The following is a 19,250-nucleotide window of genomic DNA, read 5'->3' as shown; positions in this document are numbered from 1 at the left end:
GGGTAAAGGAGGTGTTCAGGTGCAGCTTGATGCCCCCCTCCCAAAAAACCACCATACATAAGTGGATATTTTCTTCACAAGTCTCTCACAAAATTAGTTGACAATTTGGAAGAGTGGTTGGGACTTAGCTGAGACTTTTTTCCTCCTTCACACTTTAGTTTCCAGTTTAATCCATACTGTGAGAATGAGGCAACAGTGGTGTGTACCAATTCTTCCGCTTCTCTCTCAGTTCTGTGGATTGGTGCAGTGCCTTTTAGAAGCTAATAAATCTTTGAATGGGAAAAGTATTGTTTATTCTTTTTTAAGTTTCCAAAGCTACCCAAATTTTAGAGCAGCTGTGGTTAACCAATGGCCCTCCTATTTAGACTCCCAGTATCGTGGGAGCTCCAGGCAGCATGGCCAACAGTCAGGGTGAAATGTCATTTTGTCATTTGTTTCTTATGGGTTTAAAACCTGCAGTAGTTGTGGTATATGAATTGTTTAAAGTTCATTACTGTTGTTAAAACACAAATCTTACTTTATGACAACAGGTCTAAAACTGAAGGTTTAAATCTAAAAATTTATATTGTGCTTGATTTATGTGCCTTATATGTTTCAATCTCATCCTGGTTTATTGTAATTGAGAGAATGAGTATTTGCGTACCCCTTCTATAGTTGCCCTATCGCCTATTTAACATGCTCTACTTTTGTATATAGGTGCTTTTACCTTATGCTGGCCTGTGGCCATAATGAAGATTTGATTTTGACTTACTTCATGATAACTGTTTTCATGATAACTGTTTACACAGTTGCAGCTGATTAACAACAAAGGTTATTTTTAGTGATCTTGCCCATTAGCATGACCTTACCTTTATGGTTTTTCCAAGGTACATTTTGTCAACCTGAATGCTATGGGCAGCTGTCATCTCTTGCTTTATCCCCCCATATAAACTGTGAGGGAGACCAATTTAAGGATCACATTAAAACAATGAATGACAAAAAACCACAGTGGACCAAATGATTTATATTAGTCTTTCTCTCCAGAGTTTCTGGAATAGCAAGATGGGAGAGAATGGTGAAGCAGCTAAAATATCTACAGTGGCTATAGCCTGGCTCAGAACTTCAAAAGAATAACAACATTCTAATATTTGACAGATAAATCCCTTCATGCTACCAAAATGATATGTGATGCGTATTTTCCTTTGCTCTCCTTCGAAACAAGTGCTTTTTACAAGCAAACTGCTAAAGATATTGAAATGTGTTATGAAGGCAGAGACTGTGTGTTGCAAAACTGTCTATGTTCATTTAATTCCTGCTCTAAGAGTTCCAAAGTGAGTAGAAATGTGTTACAATAAGCAGTAAGTGAGATTTGGATGAGAGTTGAAGCAGTTGCTCTAAATGATGTACTGGAAAGGGTTGTATTTCATGGTGACTGACGGAATTAACAAATGTGGTTCATCCCACAGCATCTCTGGTCAGCAGCAGCAAGTATACAAAGAGGCAGCTCTGCTAAAATGCAGAGTAATATTTACAAACACTGCTGGTACACTTGTAGGCCACATCTCATACCAAGTTGATGTGCTCTTCCATTCCAGTAGAAGTCCGTGGCTTAACTTAGCTATATATTTCTAGGAGTCAGATGCTTCTTCCATTCCAAAATGCCTATATCATCACATATTTTCAATCATGCTTTTAAAACCTGGATACAGCTTCTCTTAAAATAAAAGAAAGAAAGAAGGAAAACGAAGACTTTGTCAGGTCCATTCTGCCAATACAGTGGTACCTAGGTTTACGAACTTAATCTGTTCTGGAAGTCCGTTCTTAAACCATTCTGCCAATACAGTGGTACCTAGGTTTACGAACTTAATCTGTTCTGGAAGTCCGTTCTTAAACCAAAACTGTTCTTAGACTGAGGTGCACTTTCCCTAATGAGGCCTCCTGCCTCATTCCACCCTTTGGATTCCGTTCTTAGACCAAGGTAAAGTTCTAAAACCAAGGCACTTTCTGGTTTTGTGGAGTTTGTAAACCAAATTGTTCTTAAACTGGACTGTTCTTAAACTGAGTACCACTGTATATCTTAGGTCTAAACATGATTGAATTTAATGCATAATATTAAAGAAAGAAGACGAGATTGTAACAGGAATAAGAGTGTATATGGTCCAGTTATCTATCTAGTATCCAGTGATCTCTGCTTGGTTCTGTCAGCTGGATACTAAGAATAGATGTATACATCTGCAAAAGTACTGTTAGAATTCTGTGGGTCTTCAGCATTAGTGGTACAATGGTTATTCACATAACTAAGGTGGAAGAATTTCCATGAGTTTAGTGATCTCCTTACTTTTCCGGACATTGGATTCAGGTTCACACTCAGCAGAATTCTCCTCTTGCTGGAGGAAGCTGAGAGCAGGCAATCTTAACTAGCTCTTCCCTCCCCTTGCAGTGCCCTGTGTCCCTTATCTGTTTTGAGGGATTGTGGGACCTAGAGTGACATGAAAAGTACTGCAGGGTATGGGAGGATGGGAGAATAAGTTTTTTTTTTTTAAAAAAAAGCTTTACTCTTCTGCAGAGCCTCCTCAAGATGTTAATGGCTTCCATGAATGGAAGGGCTATATTTTATTTATGGAAGTCACTGTAGATCCAACACATTGTGTGTAAGTGCTTCCATAATCATCTCCTTATGGTGACATTTTCCTTAAAATGGTGGTATGAAAAGGCCATTTAGCAGTATACCTACTACTTACCTTGGACCCTTTAGGATGAGAAAAATCAAAGCAGATGGTGAATGGCCACTTGTTTCAGAGAATAGTAGCTCCATGTTAAGGATGGTCAGGGACTAAGGAGGTTTAACACACAATTACTGACATAATCCATATGACCCCATATTAGCTATGGATTTTGAGCCAAAGTTTGCCCAGTGATTGTGCTGTTGAATTTGATCACAATCCAAAACAGATTTGTGGATACAGAAGTAAGCACACTTAGCTCTGCATTGGGTTGTGAACTTTTTTTCCAAACAAAGTGCTGTGCTTTTATGGATAAGCTTTTAACATGGCTTTGTATGCAAACTTTCACAGAATGCTTCTCTCCCACCACCTCCTTCCCCAGTAAAAAACAAAGGATAGAGCCCAGGAACTAGGGCAAATACTTTTTTTTCTTTTTATTTTGTGTTCTAACAGAATTTTAGTCAAACATTGAGTACGTGAACATATGACAGTTCCTTTACTGTTTCTCGCACAGCTGTTTATAGAAGAGGAATACTTGGGCGGAATGTTTCTAAAGCCAAATATGGCGGTCTCCAGCCATTTGGAGCCTTTATCTCACATACTCTTCCTTTTCTCATTTGTTTGATTTTATTTAATAATATGACAAAGCATTATAAGAAAATCTTTTCTTTAAGTAGTGTGAATATCAAATAGTACCCATTAATCCCTGAATCATGCTATTCAAAGTGCTTAAATCTACATTAAAAATAGAAGAAGAAAAGTATTCCTGGTGAGACTTAAACAAAACAAAAAAAAACCCCTTAAAAAAAAGAGAAACCAAACCTGCTAACACCTACAGCATAGCTGTGGTCATACTGCAATGCTTTACAGTTACTTCACAACTCAGATCTAAGCTTCAAAAATATAAAAGAAAAGGCCATTCCACTGATTTACCTTTTGTTGGGAATTTGGAGAGTGGAGGGGGAAAGGTCTGAGATTTGGAATCTAATTAAAGGCCATTAAATTCCATCAGTACTTGGCAGGTGTCTATAATAGCCATCTTACATTTTCAAAGAACAAAATGTGCAAAGCTGCTTTGTTGGTCCTGGCAGCTTTATTTGCTTGATGTGATTTATTTGGCACATGCCCAGGCTTTTATTTTGGTGGTGGTGGGGAGCACATACTAACAAAATAACATTATTAGAAAAGGACCTGAGTTAACTGTCACAGAAATGAATATTGTTAGGCAAATAAATGTCTATATACATCCTAAAGGCTCTTGAATATGACTTGCAGATGTTTCCTTTCTAGTTACAACACGAGACTGGATATTTCCAGTGTACAGGTTGAAGCCCACAGGCACCTCTAGAATGCAGGTTACAGATTGTTTCACCACATTGCATCTTATCCAAACCAAACTATAACTTGGCAGTCAAACAAAACACACAGTATCTATTATAGCAGCCGTTACTGGTCAGCTCTTTAGGAAACTCCCTCCATCTGCGGTGAATTCAATAGTTTCAAATAGTCATTTCCAGCAGTTAAATTGTTGCATTTTGAGTGCAAGACAAACAAAAAGGTCACATTCTGTTCTGGTGTAAGTTAATCAGCATTAGAAGTGTGCTCCCAAAAGGCTAGTGCCATATGAAAAGCAATCCTACTGTTCCTCCCTGTCATGGTTCTTATGTGTAATGTGACTATTGCATCAGTATGTGTAAATATGGAGATTAATGCTGACTGTGTTAACATTCAGTGAATGAGGAGTTAATTGGCTCCGTTAATGTCTATGACAAACTCTCCTTGAATTCTGTGTGGGCAAAAAAAACAGTCCTGAGGTTTATGCAGAGAATGTTTCCCAGAGCCACTTTCCATGATCCTTCTTTAACTTTTTAAAGATGAAATCATACATTTAAAATAAAACTAGTTTATTTTATTCAATAACATTAATTGTTTCCAACATTTCTGGGTCTGATTTAAATATTACTCTCTTATAAAATATTGATGTTTGTTGGTATTTACTTTTGCAACCTCCTGAGATCTTCTTTAAACAACCTTGGAATTAAAAAAAAAACCTTCTAAATTATTACTACAAGCTTCTTCTTCTTCTTTTAAAAAAAGATAAGAATGAATAATAAAGAATTCTAAATTCTGGATGTATCAGCAAAAAGAAAAGGCAATGACCAAACTTTAATATACACGGGGACTCCAAATCGGCTGCAAAAGAATTTTCTCATACTTCTTAAAAGACAACTTTTTCGTAATACAATGTGACAAACCATATTAGATATTGTCCTTCTGCTTTCCTTTGGTTTGGAAGCCATCACCGTAAATCTCTGCGGGGTTTAGTGCACTTCAGTGCCTATTGCCATACTTGCCTGATGAATGTAAATAATCTCATTTGAAGAATTTAAAGCAAGAAAGAGATCCACTGGTCCCAACCAAAAACGGAGTGGGGGAGGGAGTCACAAACACATCCAACACTTTCTCAGGAACTGAATGAATTAGAGTCGGCATGTTATTATCTTTATATAAAAGGAATACAACCAACTCATAAAATAAAGCATAACACCCTATTTTTCTTTCTACATACTCCATAGTGGTTATTGTGAACCAAGTGATACAGACTGGGTTGTGTATTTTTATTTTGTTTTGTTTTGTTCCACAACTATTAACTATGTGAAATGTTAAGACATTTAGACCACCTGTAATTTCACTCTGTGTGGTGCTGTAAAAAAGGCAAGGGTAAGGGGGTAAAGTGTAGCAGTGGGATAATGAATGAAGATAGGGCTATGAGTCGTTAGTGGGGTCCTCCTAAGAACAAATGTCCCCCTCCCCACACGCACACACACACACACACACACTGGTGAATTGCTGCAAGCATGGCCGCTGGGAATCAGGCTAGGCGGGCCAACAAATGGATAGTGCTTCTGGATTCAACATAACTTTGTCCAAGCATTCCCAATAAATGTTTTAAAAAATAACACTCAAACTATACTAATGAAGCAAAAAGGTTTTCCTATCTATACAGCAGTCTCTTCATTTTTTCTCTTTTTTAAAAAAATGCAAATATACAAATCCCAATGACATATAAAACAAAGTCAAAATGTGAATGGCAGGAGACATGGGTAAAACAGGAAGACTGATGCTACAAAGAAATTTGCAAAAAACATATGTACAAGACCCTGTTTTTCCTCATATTTCATAGATTGTAATGCATGTTTAACAGCAGCAGTCGAGGATGTAGTTCCAGGCACCAGACTGCAGACTTAGCTTCTACACAAGGGGGGCGAGTTCCCCCTTGCATGTATGTCACCAAATGACACTTGATATACTGGTTTCCCGTGGTAGGAGTGGCAGTATCGCACTGTTTGTGTGAGCCTCGTCAGGATTCTGCTCCCTGTTAGTTTTTGTCTGTGGCCTCTGCCCATTAATAAGTGTCATAGGGATGTTGCAGTAGGTATGCTGGTTACCTATTGAGGTAAGAGGCAGGGTGCCAGTAGGAGGTACGTCGTATTCATAGCTTCGATAATAGTGTTTCTGGCGCATCTGGGAATGATACGTGTTATGAAAGGTGGAGCGCAGATCAGGATGGGCCGTGGCAAGAGCCGTGGAGGTAGCAGCAGCCATGGAAATTGCTGAGACCGTCTGCAGTTCCCCAAAGGGGCCCTGCTCACTGACATCTAAAACCTGCTCGTGTGTGATGGGTTCTATCCTCTTAAAAGGCATTTCGTACTGTAAACGTTTCCAGAATTTGGAATTCAACTTGTTGCATTTTGGTCCGTGCCATTTAATAACAGTTAGGAGTTTGATGGTATGTTTCAGGGCCTCAACCTCCTGGTAGTTCATGATTCCCCGAAGTTCACTGCACTCAATCAGTATCACTTTAATTTCTCCCGTAACTAGCATGTTCCGAAGCCTTGTTTCCAGTTCAAAGATACTCCAGCCTCTTCTTACCACGTAGTTTGGAGTCATGACAATGATCAGTCGCTTGCTTTGGTCTACACATCTTGCCACGTCTTCTATGTATGCTGTAAAGCAAGAGAGGCTCAAGGTCAGGCAAAAATTATACCAGAGCTTCAAATTGCTTAAAAACAAAGTCCTTTTTATTTATGCATTATGCAAACATTCAGTGCAGATTTACAAATAACCATTTGGTCAGTCATGTGTGGTAAATAAGAATTCCTCCCAAGTAAGTTCCCATTTTTCATTCTAGGAACCAAGAAAGGAATACCCCTGTTGCAGAGTGCAACTTGGCTTGTACAGTAGGCTGGTGTATCTGCATGAGAAAGGGTGGAAAGAGAGAGGAACCTTCATACTTCCTAGAATGTTCTTCTAGTGTTGAGCTGTTGATCTTCCTTAAATGTTAGACTGATGATATTAGGGTTGCTGACCACACCTACTCACCTTCCTTTTCTCTTTGCCTCCCTCATAAGAGCAGACATACAGGGCGCTTCCTTCAGTTGAGATGCAAATGCAAGCATGGCTCAGTGCATCTCCACCTTAGCTAGATGAAACTATTATAATTATTATTATATTACCTTTAATAGGCATGGGGATGAGGGACCAACTCCCTTCTCTGGTGGGGGCCCAATTAGTGCCATTGCCTTCCGTTAAGAGTTTGGGTGTAATCCTTGACGCCTCCCTTTCCATGGAGGCGCAAGTTACAGCAACAGCCAAGGCGACATTTTTCCACCTTCGCCGCATCAAGCAGTTGGTCCCTTACCTTTCCCGCCCCGACCTGGCCACAGTGATCCATGCGACGATCATCTCCAGGCTTGACTACTGTAATTCGCTATATGCGGGGCTGCCCTTGAAGCTGACCCAGAAACTCCAGAGGGTGCAGAATGCTGCAGCGAGGCTCCTCACGGGGTCTCTGCCATGGGAGCATATTCACCCAGTTCTTTTCAAACTGCACTGGCTCCCGGTAGAGTACAAGGTCAGATTTAAGGTGCTGCTTTTGACCTTTAAAGCCCTTCACGGCCTAGGACCCTCGTACCTACAGGACCGCCTCTCCCGGTATGCCCCACGGAGAGCCTCAAGGTCCATAAATAGCAACACCCTAGTGGTCCCGGGCCTAAGGAAGTTAGATTGGCTTCAACCAGAGCCCAGGGCCTTTTCAACTCTGGCTCCAGGCTGGTGGAACGCTCTGCCCCATGAGACCGGGGCCCTGCAGGATCTGATTTCTTTCTGCAGAGTCTGTAGGACAGAGTTGTTCCGCCTGGCCTTTGGCTTAGAGCCAATTTGATTCCCTCCCTCTCTTTCTTTTTTCCTTTCCTTCTTCTCCTGCGATGAGGCTACATTTTAATATTTTAATGTTTCAATATTTTAATGTATTTTAATTTTGTTTTTAAGTTGTAATCATTCAACTTGTTTTTATTATTGCTTGTAAGCCGCTCTGAGCCCAGCCTTGGCTGGGGAGGGTGGGGTATAAATAAAAATAAAAATAAAAATTATTATTATTATTATTACATTTAATAAAACTTACAGGGGAAGAAAAGAATTAGATTATTTCCTTTCAAAAATGCATTTCCAATAATAAATGCTAGCTTTCTTACTTTCCTAAACCTAGAGTCTCAGTGTAATTGTGTCCAGGGTAAAGTGTGCTCCTCGAACTGGGTTTCTTTATTCAGTTCATTTTCTGCTGCGCATTCAACTCAAATACTAACATAGCTTTCATTTCTTTCACTTAGAACCAGACTCCTTTCTTTAAAAAGGGAATAAGTTCTAATAACAAGTTTGTGGCGATATATTGTTTCTAGTAAGGCTGAAAAGGATAAAGTCTGGTCTGTAACTGGGACGTCTAAGTTTGGATAGTTCTTATAAACGAGAAAGACAAAGACTTGGCCCCATCCTCCACAATGGAGGCTTTCTGCAAGGTAACAGTGTATTCCATTATGTTTAATAATGTGGCTCCTTTCCTGTTCCCTGGAGAAGGAATAGAGCTCATGGATTTTTGGTAGCAATCCAACAGAGCATTGGATGGTGGGAGACAAGGGGTGGTAATCTGCCAAATCAGCATGGAGGACATGGATAGGGTTGACCCCTCTCACTAGATGTGACAGGCAAGGTCCAACCAAATTTTCTGCCTCCTCTTCAGAGGTAGGAGCATGCCCAGGCCCATGCAGAGCTTGTCTGAGGGCTGGGACAGGAGCCTTGTTAGAATAAAGTTATGAACTCAAATAAAAAAGCAGCCAGTCCCTGGCAGGGCCCCCCAGCTAGCTTAGCATTCCAAAGCCCTGGGCAATTACCTGGCTGTCCCCTTCTCTGCACGGGCCTCAGTAGGAGCCATCCCACGCACCAGACTAACCCTATCTGTAGGATGTACAGGAGGTGGTCTGTATAAAGTCTTCTGACTATTTAGTGTGCATTTTCCAACTTTTTCTAAACCCTTTGCCTCTATTTGTGTTGGCTGAGTGTGTTTCCTCTGCTCCCTGTTCTCCTTTTGATTCCTGCTGTGAGGCAATAGTTTTCTTCTTCATCATTCATTGTTTTCCGTCCCCCTTCCTCTTCACATTTGTGACGATCCGTTGTGGAACAACCCCCTTGAAGAAGATAACAGTGGTTACCCAGATCTCGTGGCTGATTGTGAAGCCTATGCACCCATTCTGCTGCATGTCATTGTGGTTTTCCAATGGTTGACATTTTTAAGGTGGCCATATGGGCTTCTCACACCTTCACTAGACACTCAAAGGTAGATGTGTTCTGTTCTGCTGATGTGGCATTTGATAGGAAGGCCCTGCAGAAAGTGGTGATGTGTTACAGTGGTGCAGGGGAAGCCTTCCCTGAGTATGTTTATTGCTCTACTATATCCCTTTCCAAGAAATGTCCTCTATCCTGATCTGCCAAAACATGCTAACTTGAAATGCCATGAATTTCTATCTTCCTATTAGGATGGAGGGTATTCTGCCCACCTCTCCTTCTTCTGCACTGTTTGGTGGGTGTAGTAGGCTTAGGGCATCTGTGCTCACCCAGATATATTAGAGCTTTCTATTACCCTCTTTCCTTGGGACCAGGAACTTGTTACTTCAATGTGTTATCCTGTCTGAGGATGGTCAGTATGCCTGTTGAAGGTTTTGTTTCAGGTCTCTTGTGGGCATCAGTGTCTATCATAGGATGAGGGGTCATCTTTGCTCTCTCTCAGATGATCTGGTGAGTGGGATGACTCCTGCCCCTAAAGAGGAGGCAGGAGACCTGCCTGTCACATCCAGTGGGAGGTGCCATCCCTATCAGAGGAATGTCCTCCAGCCTAATCTGCAACTAGAAATCACAGTAAGACAAAATTCCTGTTTTCCCGCATAAACTATGTTTAAGGCTGATTCAAAAATTCAGCCCAATAGTGTCACGGCTAAAATGGCCGCTGTTTCTTTAATGTGAATAAAGCTGGGTCAGCATGACTCAGCGGCCTGCAGCAGGTTGTATATATAAAGTGAGAAATGTTAGTTTGTGCTGAGGCTGGTGTTTGGGTTGGTTGGTGCTGGTGCGTATAGTTATTCAGTTGTGTTTTGCACAAAGACTTTTAAGAATAAAACTCTGCAAGGATATTCTCGTGGACTCTTTTATGCAGACAAGGGTCCGAGGACCAGGCTGAAGAGACAAAGGGAGGTCAGAACCCTTTCCTTCTTCTTCTTCTTCTTCTTTTTTTTTTTTTGCTTTTTACAAACACTGACAAATAGAACATTTCTGCAGTAGTAGTTGTTGTAAAAGCTGAGTTCTTAAATTTCCTTGCAAACTGAACCTACTTTTTCACAGTTCAAAACAATTCAATGTCCCATATTAATTCAGAGGTTATTCTTGTACAGGCAGGGCATAATGAAGCCTTCTTTTGCCCCACTGTTTCTCTCCATGCAGGAACTGTGTCAAGTAGTTAAGGTACAATGGAAGGAGTATGTACACCTTATTACTCTTCCAAGGATTGCGATTCACCTTATTTGAATCAGGAGATGAATTAGACAAAGATATCAGAGGCATGCATAAATTCCCTATTCCCAGGTTTTTTTTCAGCCAGTACTCCCTGGCGACGGTGGGTGATCCGCCCTAAAAAAAGGTCAACAAGAAAAAAAGCCCTTCCTATTTCCAATAATGGACTAATGAGGCAAGTGTCATGTTAGCCTGCTATATTTGTGTGTGTGTGTGTGTGTGTGTACACAACTGGGCGCTGTTATACACCATGGGGATTCCTCTGTTCATGGTCACTGCATTCATGGCAGGATTGGACTGAGTGCCAGATGTTCTACAATTTTTGGTTGAGTTGAACCCGCTCCATTGTCCCATTTGCAGAAGGCAAAGTTGAAAGCATTTCAGTGGTATTTAGGGTAAAGGGTAAAAATCCACCAGAAATTACTAGCGATGTTCTGGTGGCTCATAGGCACCATTTTGTTTGACAAGAAGTCTCTTAGAGTCAGAACAGGAATGTTGTTCTTACTCTTGATTTTATTAGGAATAATACTATATCATCTGAAGCCAGGGTGAGGAAGATATTTCCAGCCCTCATTTTGGGGGACTTTGAGGTGGTGGTGATAATGGTGAAGATCACAGCTGTGAGGAGGAGAAGCACTGTGAAACAGGTGCATTGCAAAAAGGTGACCTGAGAGGCATTTTCAGGGCACTTCTGAACAGTTTACAGACAACTTTCATCCTGGTCTTATTGTTAAGTGATATTTTTCGCAATATGTTGTAACTTTGAATAATTTTATTTTGTATCCTCAATTTTTGGATACATTTTACATATCAAGTTCCTGGATCACAGATATTGGTTTTGCGTGATTTATCAGTGTGTAATGGACATTCATTTTCTTCTTTGTTTTAGCTAAAGAGAATACATTGAATCTAATATTTGCAACTGGTAGTATTACTGCTAAACTTTACTACAGTTTTTTATGAGACAGCATTGAAACAATACTGCATTAAATATATATCTTAAAAAATAAAGACACACACATATGTAAAGGTATACAAACAAACATGTATGCATGCACACACACAGAGAATTGAAACTTACTTCCAGTTGGAATCAAATCTCTATCAGGAATGAACAATTTGTACCCATAATGCTTTTCAAGCATATCTGGTAGGATCTCAAGAGCAAATCTTTCTTCTTCTCCTGTTTCCTGATTCCACTGGTCAGGATCCACTTTGGTGTATGACAGGTATGCATCATAATCTTTGTTATCTGCAGTTTTAAAGGGAAGGGGAATAGGGACAGAAGAAAGATAGAAGACAGACTTGATATTTCCCCTTTTTCCAAGAGACATAGTCTGATCTGAAATCTTCTGCCCTGTTACCAATTTCGGCTTGTTTACACACCATTGGTTTAAATCACATGGCTTCTGGAGCTGTAGTCTGTTAAGGGTGCTGGGAATTGTATCTGTGAGTTCCTTTGGAGGAAGTCATGTGCTTTCAATATTCCTAACACGTATGGTGTGTACACAGTTGTGTGACAAAAAGTACAGGCCCATCACTGGATCACGGCTCATGTTTTCAGTTACTGAAAACTTAGGACGACGGATGTGCACATAGTGAAAGTTCAAAAGTAATGTACAGTATTGATTTATTTACTAGCATGCAATAAGCAGAAAAAAGGCAGATATCTGGATTTCGAGAACCCATTTTGGAAAAAAATTGTTTCAGTATTATATGCTCTACTGTTCAAATCATTGTCGGATTCAAAATTAGTATCTTCATTAGGATTTCAGGATTCAAATATAAAGTTTCAAAATTTGCTTTCAGAAGGAGCTCTTTTTAGCCAGCATGGCCCTGATTTAACATCTCTCTTGCATGCAGCATAGGTGTATGCCTTTCTCCCACAAGAATACCTGCGTGTGGCACTACTGTCAATGGGAATAGGGATGGTGGCAGGGAACTCAAGTAATACAGCGAATAGGGGAAGGGGAAAGAGACTAGATCATCCCTTTGCTAATAAATTTAACTGAAATTCTATGGCTCAACTTGCCCATTTTAAGAAATATAATAAAACATGCATAATTGGGATTGTTGGAAAAACTGAAATTATAAATGCAAAGTTTTGCAAATAATGTGAGAAGAATTTGTTTGAGAAGTAACAGATCAGCCCTCCCCACCCCACTTCTAACATTCATTTGAAAACAAATCTGGTGGATGCAAGTATGTATATGTAAAAAGATAATGGAGACTGCAATGAAAGCCATCCTTTTTATTTCTGTTTCAATGAACCCAGTTCATTGCATTAAGGTGAGCTTTTGTTTTGAATATAATATTATTTCTTTTCCAATGGGAAATAAATGTACTCTTTTCAATATATGCATTCTGTTTGCTTACTTATAAGATTGAATGAAAGAAGCCACCATTAATTTTCATTAAGGAGTCAATAATGCCAAGTGCTCTGGAACTAATTCAGTGGAATAAGAGGTCACATTTTGATGTTTGTTGTGAAGAAAGTAGGGAGAAATCAATGGCAGGAGTAATGAAATGTTAACATCCATCTAACTCTCTAGACAGCATTATGCACAGGCTATAGAGAATATCAATTGCTTGTAAAAAGGTCTGATTGAATATCCTACTCTGTACCATACGTAATGCTAGTGATTCAATGCTGAATTCAGCTATTTGCTAACATTTTTTTCACTTTACTCCTTTTTACCTTTCAGACACAGCTGTAAAAACAACAGTATGCCAACTTATAAGGCAGTGTTGATGTCTGGCTATATGCAAGACAAAGCACAGACCCTCTGCAGATATGATCTCTGTATGTGGAGTAAAGCGAAAAGGTCTCCTGTCTCTGACATTACATGTCTTGCTGCCCTTCCCTGCCCCCACAATATTCACATCTTAACTGCAGAAAGCTGCAAAGGGGAAACCTACTCATTTGGGATGCACTTGCATAAGTTCCCAAACAATTAAAAATCCCACATCATGTGTTTAGTTCTAAGAAGATAAGAATCCTGCTGGATCAGGCCAGGGGCCCATCAAGTCTACCATTCTGTCCTCACAGTAGCAAACCACATGTCAATGGGATGTCAGTATGCAGAGCTTTGCGACTCGGATTCAGAGGCATACTGTCTTCTGTAGTGGAAGCAGCCATTAATAGTTTCCCTCCCTGTTTAATTACAGATATTGGTAAGAGAGCTCAACTGCCCATTCAACACTGGCAAGAACTTTGAGTACAGCTGAGAACATGGCAAGGCCCTAATCACAAACCTGTGCTCAATCAGGAGCTGCTATCTGGATAATATTCTGGCTGTGAAAGGTAATAGAAATAAAAATGTTCCTATTGAAACGGATGGAAAGCCCCCTATTACTGTCCCCTCCTCCTCTCTTTCTGTTCCTGAAATATGTCTGCTATCAACTAGTTCATCAAGATAGGGAGAATTCTGATACCATGAAAACACACTCACTGATGGGATCCTGAAAAGAAAGTCAGAAGATACAGAGACTGTTTCATACGTAATAATTTTATGTTACAACAGTTTTACTAGTGAATGATATTATCTAGTTTTCTTTAGATGGGATAAGGAAGAAAGATATATTTCAATGAAAATATGTGGTCATTAATGCAAGTTTAATTTGAGCAATGGTGCACTGTGTTGACATGGGGCATCTTCACTTGCATATTGAAATCTGCTTCTCTGTGATGCAATTCCATGCTACTAGGGAACATGGGTGAATTAAGTGGCTACATAAATGTTCCATTATTCTGGAACCATCTATTTCATATACAGGTTACTGAAAGTGAGAATGTAGGTGAAGCTGAGCACAAGGAAAACTGATTCATGAGTTGAATTCTGCAGTCACTATCATAGATACCGATCAGGCTTGAGGATTATCGAACTGTGACACTCATTTAGAATTGCCACTAAAGCTCTTGTTATCTAGCACTTAATCTAGCAAATATCTACTGATTGTTATTTCACTGCTATAAGAAGATGGAATATACACATTAGCTCCAGTGCAATGAACAATTCACAGAGAAAGGCAAGTGGATATGTTTAAGAAATACCTACAAAAATATAACAATGACATAACATCTATGGCAGCGTTTGAATGACCCTTATGTAAATTAAATACTACTCAGCAAGGCAAAACGGTACGATATGTTATAAGAAAGTACTAGAAACTATAGTAAGAGTAAGGTAAGAAGTATAAGTACATTCAATGTTGTAAATGTAACTTAGGTTGGGAAATGATGGGAAGTCTGTTTTCATATAATTTAGTTTATCTGATTTTTATTTTGGTTTATTTTTGTTTAGTTAGAAATTATAAGAAAAGAACATGTACAAATACAAGTTTAAATCAAAATTTAATGGTATAATTATTTAAGGCTGTACATGTACCTAAGATTGTGTATGGATGTCAATTAATAATAATAATAAATTAATTTAAAAAATGAGTAACAAAAAAAGTGAGAGAGAAAGGCAAGTGTTGCTATTGATATTGTCAAGGCTTACCTAGTCATTTGTCAATTTTACAATAGGTGAACCACCAACCTGAATCAGATACTATGGTTGCACCTACATCCTGCTAATGATAGCTGAATCCAAATCACAATGGATGACAAATAAAAGGAATTGTCTTTTGGATAATTTTCAATAGTACCAAAAAGCAGTAGAGCCACAAGAAAGTTTTGCACTTATTGACCTATGTCTGTTTCTGGAATTTTAGATTACTTACTGAAATGTGGACTCAATCCAAGTTCATAATGTGCTCTGCTGTACAATGAGCAACTCCATAAATATATTTCCAACCTGGACTTCTCGTAGGCCAAGCATATATTTTTTAAAAATGTAGTGGTGTGCTTTGCCTTACTCTGACTCTAGGTTTTTTGATGAGAGCACATGGCAGATTTCTGACTTTTTGCAGGCTAAAGATCAAACAGACAGAGAGTTAAGCTCTAGCAAAGTCTTAGATACATTGTCAGCTTATGCCTCCTTTTGAATAGAACTTCAATTAATTTTCAAAAGCATGTAAAGAAGCACAGCTAAAATCTTCTATCAATGTATCTTGCAAATGAAGATGTGATTGATTTGTTGCTTGCACTTTGGCTCTAAGTATAGATTATGCCATTTGAAAGATTTGCTTTTTGTCAGAGTAACACGCTTTAGTGATAAACATACTACCCTCTCTCCTTCTACGCGTAGGAAGAAAAACAGCACCTGCTATTGAGCATATAGAAGCTGGAATGCTGAAAACATTTACCAAGCCTCCTGAACTGGAGATTAAAGGCAAGAAACTTATTTCTGAAATCTCTGTCTTGCTTTTAATAGGTATTTATTCCAAATGCTGTCAGTATTGTAGTGTGCCATCCCAATCTCCAAGTGGCGCAAGATTCCAGGACTTCCAGGAGCTTAATACACTCTTAACTGGGAAGAGATCCCTTCAAGTCTTCCTGGCTTACTTTTTAGTAGACATGCATTCGATTGCACTGTTAGTTGCCTACTAAGGCTTCTCAGTACAATTCTAACAGCACAATCTATGCATGTTTACTCAGAAGTAATTAACCTCACTATATCTTATTCCCCAATAAGTGTGTATAAGATTGCAGGCTAAATGTACTTTTAATTGAAGATTTCCATTGGCTGCCATGTGGGAGTGGCAGAAACATATATTAAGTGCACTAGGGAACAGAGCAGACTTTATCGCTTGCTGTCTTCTTATGAATTCATTATGCCTTAATGTTTAGAAGTCTCAATCACATAAATTATTAAATTCCAGTATTTCTGTGATGTTTTTAATACACACTTATTAAAAATGAATTATACAAATAGTTTGATGTTACGTTAGACCCTGCAATATAATAGGGTGACATAAAATAAGCAACAAATTAAGCACAAGAAGCCCAGCACACCATCATTTTCAAGTACAATAACAAAAGACCTATATCGTTTATTCTTTTGCTGACTTTCAGTTGTCAGCTCAGCTCTGAAATTGATATAGACACCAAATGCAATGCTGTTTAATTAGTTGGACCCAAACTGAATGATCTATTATTAATGATAGACATTTGCTTAGTTTTATTCTAAAAACTTCAGAAATACTTATTAGTTAATCAGCTTATATGAAAAACAAATTACACTCTTCAACACTTAGAACAAAAATCTCTCTATGCATTGCCACAAATTCTTAGAAGTCAGCCTGAGTTTGAGAGACAAACTTTTTTTTTCTCTGTTATGTGTTGAAATTTTTAATAAAGTATAAATTAAGAAAGAATAAGTCAACTGGTTAGGAAAAAGTTAAACACTTCTGTAAGCTTTAGTGTTCTGCAACCATTTAAATAATGAGGTATTAAATGCATCTTCTGTTCTGATATTTATATGTCCAAGTCAAAATTTATCTACAGAATCTTTCTAAGGCATAGGAAATAAACAATGGCAAAATTGTTTATTTTCTGCCTTTCTATATCTGCACAGATAATCTATTACAAACTATCCCATTAAAAGAAAATCCTGCTTATTTATTTATTTATTTATTTATTTATTTATTTATTAGATTTAAACACTGCACCTTCCTCTAAGAAGCCCAGATGGGCAAAAATCTAGCAAAAGCACAGTGTCATAGACTGAGGAGTTTGTATAGATGAACATGGAACTATTATTTAAATCTAAGACAAGGAAAGACTAGGCAGAAGGTCCTAGGTTCAGTCCAAGAACCTTCAGTCAAAGCATTCCAGATAGCAGGGCGGGAAAGGACATAAGCTATAGATCAGGCATAGGCATACTCGGCCCTCCAGATGTTTTGGGACTGCAACTCCCATGATCCCTAGCTAACAGGACCAACGGTCAGGGATGATGGGAGCTGTAGTCCCAAAACATCTGGATTGCCAAGTTTGCCTATGCCTGCTATAGATCTTAGAGACTTGCTGCCGCTCAACAAACGGTATACAGGGATAGATGACCTAACAATCTGACTTGGCACATCCAGCGTGAAACAATATGCACCTATGAGGCTTACCAAAAAAATCAACATATGTTATGATTATTCAAGTTCAAGAAAGTTGAACGTGTTGCTTTTTTACTTGGTGGAGTAATAATCTGTGTTGATAATTCTCATAAGATTAACTACAGAGGGTAACTGTGGGGCACTCTGGTAAAGTTTCAGGACAGTCAGTTAATGGAAATACAGAATCAAGTCGTTTGTGATGTTTAAGAAATCAAAATAAATGAGGTGAAAATTCCGTGTTTACAAACTTATCTCTTTATACACAACAAAGGAGTTGTAAAATAATAAATCGTCTAATGGGAAATAAACATAGCTTAAAAGGAAAAGCTGAATAGGCAATACTGTGCTTTAATAAGACTTCTGACGAAATGTTAGTTTTCAGCTTCTTTGTTGGGTGTGTGTAAGTCATAAAAGGCAGGCATTAGGAATAAGTCAGAAGCTGAGGTTTTTCTATTCCTGAAAAACCTACAAAACAGAGACGTTGCAGCAACGGCACAAAAGGATGAAATGCATATATTAAATGAACTCGGTAACTTATATCAACAAAATAAATAAAGAGTGCAATAATTTTGGTGGCATAATACATTTTTGTTAATGATTATGTGATTTTTTTTAGCCCTCCCCTATTAGGTTTAACATGAAAAGTTAAAGTGTTAATGAGCAAATCCAATTTTTAAATGCATTTCAAATAATAAAAGCAGCAGAAAAGAAACCTATATATGTAATAGTGATAGTTATAGATCCAGCTGGCAGAGCATTTGCTAATGAGTTTTCATGTTGAGCAAGAAGAGTAGCACTTTGGTCCATATAAAATTCATTTTGAAGTGTTGAAAACAGCTGACGCAGGGAAAAGCTGTATTGCAGTGATTTTATGGATAGACCAGAAAATCCTATCTATAGCTAATGTTACTATTCCAAACATGCATTTTTTTTCCACAGACGTCAATAGATTCTTCTTCTTTAATTATTGGTGATGTTATAGTTTTGTATTAGAACCTTTTCATGACAGAAATGCTTCATTTAATACTGATATCATGTGGTCTCAAAACGAAGAGTGAGATCCAATGTCACGATAGCAGATGCAATGGATTAATAATAATAATAATAACAATAATAATAATTGTTTATACTCTGAGCTGCTTCCAGCAAAATATAAAATAATAATAAAATGTCAGACATTAAAAGCTTCCCTGAACAGGACTACCTTCAGAGAGGAATTCCTCATCCTTTCCTCTCCCTGCTGCGTCCATCTACTCCAACCCTCTGAAGCAGATTTTGGGGTGTGGGGGAGCTGTAGAGGGGAAGGAAGCATGTCCTATTTGTGTATGGAGATGCCTGCTGCACAAATAGGACACCACAGTTGGCTATCACCCTAAACGACACAGATCCCAATGGCTGTAAATTTGTTTGCTAGAGTTCTTAAACTGCACAGTTCTGTTAGGTGTCTGAAGAGAAGGCTATTGAGCTACTGGCATTCTGTTAAAAGCAATACAGAAACAGAAGCAATACAGAAACAGTCTAGTTAACAGGAACCATTGCCCAAAGAAGTTCCATGAAGAACTATGTAAGGAAGACAATTCCGCTTAGCCACTTGTCGAGGTGTCGTCGTGGGCCTGCAGGGCTCCTGGCCAGCAGGAGTCTTCTGGCAATGGGGGATCCAGT

The 19,250-nt window shown here is 38.7% G+C and overlaps 1 protein-coding gene and 1 pseudogene across 7 annotated transcripts in view; one reads left to right on the top strand and one right to left on the bottom strand.

The window, feature by feature from the left end:
• Window positions 1–19,250, top strand: part of LOC310842422 (craniofacial development protein 2 pseudogene) — a 243,452-nt pseudogene that overhangs the window by 32,846 nt on the left and 191,356 nt on the right. The window lies entirely within an intron of this gene.
• Window positions 4,837–19,250, bottom strand: part of IL1RAPL1 (interleukin 1 receptor accessory protein like 1) — a 642,787-nt gene continuing 628,373 nt past the window's right edge. For all 6 annotated transcript variants that reach the window (XM_083734324.1, XM_083734319.1, XM_083734321.1 and 3 more), the window contains 2 exons: window positions 11,680–11,850; window positions 4,837–6,709 (listed from right to left, as the gene is read on the bottom strand). In XM_083734324.1, coding sequence (XP_083590450.1) covers window positions 5,991–6,709; window positions 11,680–11,850 — 890 coding nt within the window. In that variant the 3' untranslated portion in view covers window positions 4,837–5,990. The remainder of the gene's footprint in view (window positions 6,710–11,679; window positions 11,851–19,250) is intronic.

Source organism: Podarcis gaigeae (genome assembly GCF_964106915.1).
Source record: "Podarcis gaigeae genome assembly, chromosome: 4".
Lineage (NCBI taxonomy): Eukaryota > Metazoa > Chordata > Lepidosauria > Squamata > Lacertidae > Podarcis > Podarcis gaigeae.
This window is presented reverse-complemented; position numbering and strand designations above follow the sequence as displayed.